At 39.9% G+C, this 11,668-nt stretch overlaps 1 protein-coding gene across 2 annotated transcripts; it reads right to left on the bottom strand.

Annotated features, from left to right (window-relative positions):
- Positions 1-2,759: 2,759 nt before the first annotated feature.
- On the bottom strand, positions 2,760-4,842 carry LOC112197840 (very-long-chain 3-oxoacyl-CoA reductase 1). Of its 2 annotated transcripts, none has more exons than XM_040519132.1 (3): positions 4,083-4,842; positions 3,550-3,619; positions 2,760-3,318 (listed from the first exon to the last, which is right to left on the bottom strand). In XM_040519132.1, exons 1-3 carry the CDS (start codon positions 4,700-4,702, stop codon positions 3,007-3,009), a joined length of 1,002 nt encoding a protein of 333 aa, XP_040375066.1. In that variant the 5' UTR covers positions 4,703-4,842; the 3' UTR covers positions 2,760-3,006. The 2 variants fall into 2 exon arrangements, with proteins under 2 accessions (XP_040375066.1, XP_024194503.1); XM_024338735.2 differs by having other exon boundaries at positions 2,760-3,297; positions 4,083-4,838.
- Positions 4,843-11,668: the final 6,826 nt, after the last annotated feature.

The following is an 11,668-nucleotide window of genomic DNA, read 5'->3' as shown; positions in this document are numbered from 1 at the left end:
AATGGACTTGAGAAGTAGAAATTGGAGTCAGGGGAGCAGAGGTGGCGTCAAAGCCACCCTTGGGCCGCAGGGGAATGGTGGCGTCGGCTTGTGATGGCCGAACTTGAAGGGGAAAGGCACCGTGAGGCGCAGGTGCTCCTCCTTGATCCAAATGTCGAGTTTTACTTCTTTTCATTCTGAAAAATGGATGTCCGTGTGAAGTCTTTAATATATGGATCATCATATCACGACCTAGATGTCCCAAACGGTCGTGCCAAAGCCTATATGTGTCAGAATCTCATAAATCATCTCTCATAACATGAGTGGATTCAATTATGCGTATAGTGGTTGCATACAACCCACTAGATCGACACATAAGTTTCTCTAAGACTCTTTTATTTCCGTAGTCATTAGAGGTGATGCAAAGGAACTCATGTCCATTCTCACAATGCGTTTCCGCATGAAAACCATTGGCTCTTATATCTTTTAAGTAATCGATACTTTATTAATAATAGCCAATTATTACATCAAAGTTTCGTGACCATAATCTAATCCAAAGTAAAATCAAACATTAGACAAATTGTAGTCACTCAATTCGTTCGGTAATTCCAATTAAATATGACCAGGGAAGTAGAGAGAGATGTCGGTGGAGCGAAGCTCTCTTAAGTACCACTAATCTCAATTACTTTCCTAGACATCATACTTAATTGAGTACGCTTAGAGGAAAAGAGATAATCCAATAAGTCATTTTATTGATTAAGGCATAATTGCCATTACATAATTCTTGGAAATTAAAAGACTATTCTAAATAAAAATCTGCGGCATTCTATCTTCATCGCCAGATTTAAAGTCTTTTATAGCTCGATATCTTGATTACCATTGATCAGGTACTAGATAAAATACCATGAAGAGGATGCTCTCTTGATTGAGATGTATTAACACAATACATATGGTCCCTAGGACCAATGGCGTTGGAATAGTGCAACCATGGCCAAAAGTGGCGCCATGGTGTCCAACCCTATACCCTCAACGTCATGACTCCTATGGTCATGTTAGGGTCTTCTCAATCAATTTGTTCTTTTGTGTTTTTCACAACCATGCATCAATAATATGATGTAGAGAGCCTCCGAACAATATTTCATAACTCTTTCAAAGTTTAGAGAAGCAGATATTATTCCATTATGCTTCTAAGTCCGGAAAATTGTGAATGTTACTAAAACGTTCACAAGGCGCAACCCAAAGGTTGTTAGTGTTATCCTCATTCATGTACTCAAACTGGAGGGCCATCTTCATGTGGCGCTTCATCAGGGTAAATGCCCTGGAATTATCTATCTCAGTTTGAGGGCCTTGAGTGGTTCTTTTAGAACAAGACTCCTGGATTGTAGGCAATAAATCAAGGGCAATTAGGTGGAGCTCAACATTTTGAGTCCACATGAAAATTCCGTGCCCGTAGAATCCAATGGAGTAAAATCGAGCTCGTTCAAGTCTTACATCCTAAAAAGGAAAGTAAGAACGTATTAGTTTCGGAGTCAATGCTTCCACGAAAACTAATATGAGATTTCTGAGCAGTAATGCTACCAAGAAATCGATTTCCAAGAAATTTGGATTAGACCGAAACAATGATGTTTAAATGGTCAAAATCTATGCTCACGAACGCTCTTAGTCCGTAGCTTACGAACGCTCTTAGTTCGTTAAATCGATGCTTACGGACGCTCTTAGTCCGAAGTCTTACGAACGCTCTTAGTTCGTTAATTGCGTGAATCCCCACGATTCCGCTTTCTCAAGAATCGAACCCACGTTATAAGAAAGGTGGGATGTAGAAGAAGGGAGGTTGCAAGTCCCCGAAGAAAAAGAAGGAGAAATTAAAATTCGAAAACAGGAACTTTAATTTAAAAACTTACTTGTTGAAAATTCGGAGCAGATTCTGTTCTGAACAGCTTGTACTTCGATTGGTGTACAGATCTCAATATAACTCCGATAAGGCTGAAATTCGGAGGTTAGATGGAAGAGACAGAGACGAACAACTTTTATGAAGAAAGTTTTTCGATCTGAGCTTCCGAACTAGACGTTTCGAGGCTTGCAAGTAGACGGATGTGCACAGGAACGGGAAAAAGATGCAGTGGTGTGCGTTGGCTTGTTTGCGCAGCAGGGATGCTTCGGTGGCAGCAGGTTGGAACGCAGGGCTGCAGGGAGGGGGCAGCAGGGGCTGCTGTGTAAGGTTGCAAACGCACGGGCGCGCGGGCTGCAGCGAAGGCTCGGCTAGCTCGGGCTAGGGGCTGCTTTGTGAATGAGTTTTGGTTTTCTATTTTTGTGGTTAGAGTCGTGCTGATAACGTGTTTAAGGAAAAAGAGATTCGAGAGAAATTGTAGAGAGAATTGTGTGTCATATTATTGAGAATAGGAGCCCTATATATAGGGATTACAAAGTACTAGTTCTAATGTTACAAGGAATACCAATCCGTGTAGGATTGGGAAATCTAGAACCTTCTCTCCTATTGCTACTCCTAGTTTGATAAGGCACACTAAATCGATATTCCTTCAACAGTAGGTTAAATGATTCAATCTCATACTAATTTAGTGGAACATAACTTATATTGTTCAAGAATGAGATATTTGAGAGAGATTGAAGAGAGAATTGTATTTCATTATTGAGAATAGGAGCCCTATATATAAGGATTACAAAGTACATATTATAATGTTACAAGGAAAACTAATCCGAGTAGGACTAGGAATTCTAGAACCTTCTCTCATATTATAACCATGAAACTAATCCTAATTTGATTAGACACACAAAGTCGATTTTCCTTCAACATATATTTCTTTTATTTGGTCAGTATTACAGATGTTGCAAATACTTACACGGTTACATCTCACAAAGAACCTTAATCCAGTGAAGAACCGAATGAAGCACGACCCCAAATGAAACTTCCGACTCAAAGTAGCAAAGCCATTAGCGACAACAGCAGTTTCCTTGTAAAGATGATGAAGAGAAACAGTCCATGTAAAGATGACAAGGTTCAGAATCAAGTTAACCATGATTTCCCAGTGCATTTTCTTGTTGCTGCATCTTCTTAATCCGAGACTCCTTCAGTTGGCCTCTCTTTCGCATCCCAAGGAAGTACCGGAAAATGCTCGCATTCAATAATGCATCAGGCAAAGCACGTGCTATGAACCACTGCACTGAGTGCCCCCAGTAGGGCGTACACAGATGCTCATAACCAATGCATCGTATGCTTGCTTTGCTATACGTCTCTGGAGATGCAATCAAGAAGGAAGATGCCTTTAACTTTGTCATCTTTGTCGCCACAAAGAAGGGAATCTGCATTAAGCATGTATAAGGCTATAAGCAGGTGAATCACATGGACCAATTAATCTGTGTTCTTTGAAAACAACACAATCATATTCATATACAGTACTGAAAAAGTCTTTCCCATACCATTCAATGACTTTAAGTTTTTGACATGAACTATCAGAACAAACTATTTGTCAACTCTACTGTAATGGATACCTTAGCTCAACTCTCAGATATTTTGATTAAACATAAGAATATAAGTAGGGGAAAGATGATAACCTGACACTGAATGTCAATTCCTTGCTGCTTGTATTCCAAACTAGTGCACCTTGAGAACATTGCAAGGCACCTGTATCATAGTTCACAAGAACATAATTCACAATGATAAGGCACAAATGTGCAGGATTATTCACAATTAGAGGCCACAACCCCCCATTCAAGAAGCAAAGGTCAATTGGGATTTTCCTTTACAAATGAGAAAAGGTTAAGTGGACTTTCCAAGAGGGGCAAGATTCATATTATCTTGAAACTATCAAGTCCATCTGCTGCATAATGAAAATGATCAATAACACAGATTCTGATAAGAATCCTCTTGAAAAGTTTGTGCATTTAGGGAAACAAATTGGTTAGGCTTCATAGAAATGAGAATAATATCGAGTGCATTGACAGTTTGACACTAATCCCAATTTCCATGTGGAGCTAGGCACTGATACTCATCCAATCATATCCTATAACTTACAGCATGCATTTCAGATTAGTCCAACCACAAAATTCACAACACAAAACAAAGATTCAATCTCAAAAAAACTCACGCTTTGGAAGCAGCATAAACAGTGAACAGAGGATAAGAAGGAACTATCACAGATGACCCAGATCCAATGTTGACAATTGCTCCTCTCTTCTTCTTGAGCATGCCTGGAATCACAGCCTTACACACCCAAGTTGCTGCTTCAATGTTCACCCTCGTAATGCTCTCCATCAGCTCCAAATCAACCTCATGGAAAAACTTAGCATAAGGGTAAGCCACCCCTGCATTGTTAACCAAAACCCCAACATCAAGCCCTTTGATTCCTTCCTCTATGGCTCTAGCTATCTCCTCCCCACTCAATTTCGCCAAGTCGATCACAACGTTCTTGATTTCAACTTGGTTGCCATATTTTTCATGGATCCCATGTGAGGTGGCTTCGAGCTTACAAGGGTTTCGACCCACCAAGACGAGGTTGAGGCCCTTTGAGGCCATTTCAAAGGCGAGGGCTTTGCCAATGCCATCAGTGGAGCCAGTGATGATGGCCCAAGATCCATACTTTCTGAGATTCTTTGTGGGTCTCAAAAACATGACATATACCCATCTCACAAAATTGATGGAAGCTTTGCAAACAGAGATGAAGCCTATAGTGGTTGCTGCTACCATGAAAAGTTGTGGCAATTCCATTGCCAGTGAAGTGTTCAATCTACAGTGTCAAGCAGAAGACTGGAATTTGACCCTGTGGAGCAGTGAAGAGTGAGAGAAGGGTGAGGGGCACAAACTGCGTGAAAGAGATTAGATTAAATTAATGATGCAATAAAGGATGAAGCAGTCCAACCAAAAAAACGGTGCAACCGTACGAGGAGAGAACGCTACAAGCCTATAACTGGGACCTAAGAGGATCAGATCGGGTCGGGTTTGCCAAAAGCCTAAAACCATACGCCACCAGTCGGGTTTTCCAGTTACTAATTACTTTTGTTTGGAGATATGGTCAGCAATAAACTTGATCGATGTAATGCACACTTGAAGCATCAAAGCCGTCTTGCTTCATGTGGTTTGCTATTCATCCTTATTGCCTTATTGGGTAGGGTGGGGAGTCTTACTGAGAGTTTAGGACTGTGTCTACCATGATTCCACTACAATTAAATTATAGGGAAAATATAATACCCGATTACATAAGTTTCACTCATCAACCAATCATTTTAATGCTCTGTTCAATTACAAGCCCCTGTTAACGAGTCAATGTTGTGTCTCTGGTCAAAGTTTGCTGGAGAATGCCTCAGGTTGATGTGGCATATTTGGTTAATTGCTTTTACCTAGCTGGAGTTACTTTCTGTAAAGGTTAATCTAGAGAGTACTATAAATAGGGGTTCTGTAATAATTTTAAAATTGCTTGCATTATTGAAAGACGCAGATAGATTCTCTCTCTTCTCTCTAGCTCATCTTCATCTTCTACCTTGAGATTAAGCTTCCATGGCTGCAATGTTATCATGGTATCAGAGCTATGGCTCTTGATCCTGTGGACTATTTCTTATTGTAGAAGTGTTCGTCTACTTCTAGCTTCCGCATTTGGACTTCGTTGTTCTTCATCAGGTGGAAAACCCTTGATCTACAATTTCTGCTTTGTTTCTATAAATCAGACTTTTCGATTTCATCCTAAGCTTCATTTTAGTCATATCATCTACTGGATAGCTCAATTCTCACTACAGATTGCCTATTTTCACTTTGATATTTTGGATCTGAGTACTGTAGCTGTTCCTTCTTGTTCATGCACCATCTGGATCTTTAATCTGTGAAGTGAGATGATATATTAGCTCATAATCTGTGGAATTTGTGATAACATAATAGATTGATAACAAGTGGTTTTTTGCTGTACATATTTGAGTTTGGATATGGATTCTGGATGCTCGATTCTCTGAGTTTCCATGTTGAAGGGACTGTTATTCTGTCAGCCTTATCATCAACCATCTTGCAGTATATTCTCTTCTTGTGGCTTGCAAATTCAGTGTATTATCTTTTCAATTCACCTAGCTTACTGGTATTTGGAGTATCTACAATGCTACACATGTGTCTTGTTACTGGATTCTTTTCATTGTTCTATGAAGTGTTGAAGCTTTTGAAATAGTAAACAGAGTTGTGATGATTGGTGATGTTACTGAGGGTTGGATGGTGATGCTTAAAGTTTGTTGATAGTTATGGTGATAAAGGTTATGGTGAACTGACAAGAACTTGAAATGGGGGATAAAGTTTGGTGATAGTTAAAAACAAATTTGGTGAGTAGTGAATTTGGAATTCCTTTGATTCATTGTGGAGTTGGATTATTTGGCATAGTTACTTGGCGTCTGCAAACTCTGGTTAGAGTATATATGGCCACTAGTCAAACTTCGTTTCAGATTTATATGTTGCTTGGTATGATGACGAGAAGATTGAAGCACGATAACTTCATTACTTAGAGCTATCAATTTCAAACTCTTTTAAAGGGACAGGACCTATTCGGTTATATTGATGGTGATACTCTTTGTCCTACAAAGTATGTGATCACTGATAGTGAGGGAGTAACAGGTGAGATCACTGCAGCCTACAAAATATGGAAGAAAACATATAAGGCTTTGCTTAGTCTTCTTGTTGCAACTTTGGACGATGAAATAATGGACATTGTGGTTGGAAGCAAGTCTTCAAGGGAAGCATGGCTTAGTCTACAACAGAGATTCTCTAACCCGTCTAGAGCTAACATAATGCAGCTCAAGATTGACCTTCAAACAATCAAGAAAGGAAATGATTCTATTGAGAGGTACTTGATTCGTGTGAAGCGTGCAAGATATCAGTTAGCTTCTGTTGGGGTTACTATTTCAGATGAAGACATAGTTGTTGTGACTCTAAATGGGCTACCTGCAGAATATGCAATGATTAAAACTGTCATTCGTGCCCGAGATACTCTCATCCCTCTAGAAAATCTCAGGTCTCAATTGTTAGCTGCTGAGAGAGACATTGAAGGCATTTTCCGAACTCATTCTGACATGTCAGCAATGGTAACAAGAAGCAACTCTCAAAGAACTCATTTTTATGCTTCTGATGAAGGAGATAACAGAGAGAAATATAAGAAGAACTTGTCTGGAAGTGACAAATGCAATGGCAGTAGCTTCAACAGTTGGCCTTACAATTCCACATTTCAAAACAATGGTAGCAACAAAGGCAAGTCATTTGTAGGTAAGTCTACCAATAACTGGAATAATAATGCAAGAAATGGAAATGGTAAACCTAGCAACTTATGGTCTGGAGGAGGACACAAAAACTATGATGATTTCAACCATGGAAACAATAATTGGTTTGGAAACAATAGAAATTGCAATGCAGAATGTCAAATATGCATAAAGAAAGGACACACAGCTGTGAACTGCTTTTATAGGAATGATATCCCACCTAATCATCTAAGCTTGTCTATTGTGGTGTGCCAAATTTGTGGCTTGAAAGGACATGCAGCCTTGGACTGTCATTACAGGTCTAAATTTGCCTTTCAAAGAGCCAAATCACCTTCTAATCTTCCTGCAATGTTTGCATGTAATACCAATTGAGCTAATTCTTCTAGTGTTTCTGCACATGGTAGTTCATCTGTTGGCACTTTGAATAACTCTCTTGAGAGCCACATTGGAGTCTCTCCTGCTGTGGTTGGGGGGGAAGAACAGAATGTGATAAATAATGATCAAAGTGATGTGCACTTGCAGTTGCCTCCCTATTTTTCACAAGCTTCAAATCAGAATGGTCCAATAGCTATGGTTGCTCATAATACTTTTTCATCTTATCTTGGTTATGCTGCACCAATTGATGAAAGTGGAAAGGATCTTGTGCATTATGTTGGTAGCCAAATTGCCATCGTCCCTTCCAAAGATGATATCCTTTATACACAAGTAGACTCAAATCATAAAGACCATATGGTGTTGTCTCGAGTTGGTCATCTGCATATTCACTCCACCATGATTGAATCATCTTTGCAACCTAAGACCAATGCTGCAACAAGAAATGGATTCTCTGAAACTGAAAATGACAAAGACAGAAAACTAGAGGTGCTTTCAAGGGATGATGTTTCTCCAAACACAATTGGTAAAGGTGGCTCCAAGAAGCGAAAGTTTGATTCCCCAGGAGTAGCTGAAAACATCTTTAATAGCGTGGCTACTAGCATTGAGCAGGTCCAGACACAACCTCAATTTGATTATGGTCAGGACACTATGGATCAAGCATATATTCAGCATTTCATGCTTACCAAGGCCACAAATAAAATTGCCAAGAAGCTGACATTTCAAGATTTGTGTGCTTATGATGAGTCTGCATACTTCAATGGCTTTACTTCTGTACTGAATGTTCAAGATGCTACCGAACCAAAGACCTCTAAAGCTACTGTTAGAAAATCAGAGTGGGATTCTACTATGAATAAAGAACTTGGCCTCAGAAAGCAAGGGATAAGTTACTGGAGTAATGAGGTGTTCCTCTGTAAAGAAAAATATGCAAAGGATTTGATTCACAGAACTGGTATGGCTACATCAAGAGCTGGTATGCTAAGCATTTTCATGTTGTTAGAGAAAGAGTGCAAAGGTATGATCTGCTGTTACTTCAATATGTTTCTATTACTGAGCATTCTGAAGATATTCTTGCCAAAGGTTTCTACAAGCTTTGTATTCAGTATACCTTGCTCCAATCTCATTGTGCTCACCCCCACTGAGATTGAGGGGAGGTGTTAACGAGTCAATGTTGTGCCTCTGGTCAAAGTTTGCTGGAGAATGCCTCGGGTTGATGTGGCATATTTGGTTAATTGCTTTTACCTAGCTGGAGTTACTTTCTGTAAAGGTTAATCTAGAGAGTACTATAAATAGGGGTTCTGTAATAATTTTAAAATTGTTTGCATTATTGAAAGACGCAGATAGATTCTCTCTCTTCTCTCTAGCTCATCTTCATCTTCTACCTTGATATTAAGCTTCCATGGCTGCAATGTTATCAGCCCACACTACTGTATGGGATGACATTTTTGTAGATCGCAAGTTTAGTCAATATTATTCTAAACTTACAAATTCTTCATTTTCAACATCACACTTTATATCAAATATATTGGAAAATCAGACTCCACACTGAAGCTATGATTTGCGATGTGATTTGATCATCTTATTAACCAATAACCACGTCCAAATGAACAGTTTGTTGAAGGAAATCGACTTATGTGTACCCAATCAAACTAGGATTAGTTCCATGATTGTAATAGGAGAGAATGTTGTAGAATTCCTAGTCCTATTTATAATAGTTTTCCTTGTATCATTGGAACATGTATTTTGTAATCCCTATATATAGGGCTCCTATTCTCAATAATGAAACACACAATTCTCTCATCAATCTCTCTTGATTCTCTTTCCTTAAACACGTTATCAGCATGAGCCATAACCACAAGAAAAAAAAAAAAAAAACCAAACCAGAAAAATTCTTCAAAACCGCCACCACTGCCTCCACTTGCCGTGCCGCATGCCCCCGCGTCTCCGCTGCCCCTACAGCCCCCTCAGACAGCCGCACGTTCCAACTACCTTTTGCAGCCTTCTAGGCCAGCAAACTATCTTGCCAGTCACCTCCTCTCGGCCAAACTCCAATACCGCACGCATCCTCCAAGTCAAGCACCACCGAGCTACATAAGGACCCTTACTAACTCGACCTATATCGCCTCCGAAAGTTCAAGAATTCAAGATTCAAGGTTTCAAGCTTCAAATTAACAAGTAAGTTTTAAATTAAAGTTCCCACTTTTGAAATTTAGATTTCTTTTCTTTTTCTTCGGGGACTTGCAATCTCCCTTCTTCTACATCCCACCTTTCTTATAACGTGGGTTCAATTCTTGAAAAGCGGAATCATGGGAATTCAAGCTATAAATGAACTAAGAGCGTTCGTAAGTCTTTGGACTAAGAGCGCCCGTAAGCATCGATTTATGACCATATAAACATTATTGTTTCGGTTTAATCCAAAATTTCTTGGAAATCTATTTCTTGGTAGCATAGCTCGGAAATCTTATTATTTATTAGTTGTCGTGGAAATTTTAACTCCGAAACTAATATCCTTCTTCTTCTTGTTTTCAGGATGTCGAAGCCGAAGCTTGACTTTCCTATACTTGACTCAACTAGCTCGGAATATCATAGTTGGGTCATGGATGTTGAGAACCACCTCACTTCAAAATGGAACCTACCCGTAATTCAGGCACCAAACCCTGCGCTTATATTTGAGCGCACAGCTACAAATAATGTCACCGCTCTTATCTTGATGATACGCCACATGGATAAATCACTTTAATTGGAGTACATGGCAATCAAGGATGTTAGAGAATTATGGGTTGCGCTAGAAGAGCGATTTGGTAATGTCAAGGACACCCTCCTCCCAGACTTGAAAGTTCAATGGAGCAATCTACGATTCGCCGACTTCAAGTCCGTAGCTGAATATAATTCAGAAGCTCTACGCCTCAAAACCATGTTGGGGTTCTGTGGACAACCCGTCATGGAGCAAGAGCTAATTGAGAAGACTCTCTCCACCTTCCCCGGCTCAGCAATTTTAGTATTAAAGCAATACAGAGGTGAGTACAATGCTAGACGGATCATGAGGTTTCATCAGCTAATTAATGTTATGTCTGTAGCTAAAAAACATGATAATAACCTCGTGAAGAATTATAATTCAAGGCCTGTTGGAACTAAGAGCGTTCAAGAGGTGAATTATAATAATGCACCCAAAAGAGGGCGCAAGGAACAGAACCCTAAAAATAAGGGACAAAACGGACATATTGGTCCATACAACCACCCTACAAAGGAAGGTAATCGTTAGAATGAAGGACGAATACGTGGAAATACATGGCAACGTGGGAGAGGAGGCCATGGTGAAGCCGCCCAAGGCCGTGGGAATGGCATCAATCCCTCTAGGGGATGCCAACCAAGTGCAAACAATGCATCTCAATTAAAGGGAGGCAATCACAATGACGTGTGTCATCGATGTGGATCAAGTGAGCATTGGTTGAAGCAATGAAATGCAAGCAATCAATTAGTTACGCGTTACAAGGCATATAGAGACCTAAGAGAGCAAGAGGTCTATCTTGCCAAAGAAGGAGATGATGGTGATGTCAACCTCACAATAGTGGACTTCAAATCTGACAAAGTAGTGCACAAGGATGCCGCAGATTTTGATTAGTAGCCCTTTATTTTTTTCAAGAATTATGTAATGGTAATTATGCCTTAATCAATAAAATGACTTATTGGATTAACTCTTTCTCACTAGGCTCACCTAATTAAGTATGATGTCTAGGAAACTAGTTGAGATTAGTGGTATTTAAGTGAGCCTCGCTCCACCGACATCTCTTCCTACTTTCCTGGTCATATTTGATTAGAGTTACGTACCAAACAGATTGAGTGACTACAATTTGTCTAAATTTTGATAAAGTATCGATTTATTTTATGACCGGACTGAACCGGTCATGAAGCCAAGCCATAGGATTCATTGGCAACCAATACCAACAAGGAGCCTCTGCGCCTCATGGCGCCGTCCCCCTACATGATCGCCCTTCACAGACAGGCGCCACCATCCCCCTGCGGCCCAAAAGTGGCTTTGACGCCACCTATGCTCCCATGAATCCAAATTCTACTCCTAAAG

Source organism: Rosa chinensis, chromosome 4, assembly GCF_002994745.2.
Source record: "Rosa chinensis cultivar Old Blush chromosome 4, RchiOBHm-V2, whole genome shotgun sequence".
NCBI lineage: Eukaryota > Viridiplantae > Streptophyta > Magnoliopsida > Rosales > Rosaceae > Rosa > Rosa chinensis.
Note: the sequence above shows the minus strand (reverse complement) of the source record. Positions and strands in the feature narration are given on the sequence as shown.

Bases quoted from the DNA above. Each gene is read 5' to 3' on its own strand.
- LOC112197840 (XM_040519132.1), bottom strand. From the start codon at position 4,702: ATGGAATTGCCACAACTTTTCATGGTAGCAGCAACCACTATAGGCTTC. The intron at 3,620-4,082 runs GTGAGTTTTTTT...ACTATGATACAG, and splicing joins GTTTATGCTGCTTCCAAAGC to GTGCCTTGCAATGTTCTCAA. The intron at 3,319-3,549 runs GTTATCATCTTT...ACCTGCTTATAG, and splicing joins GAATTGACATTCAGTGTCAG to CCTTATACATGCTTAATGCA.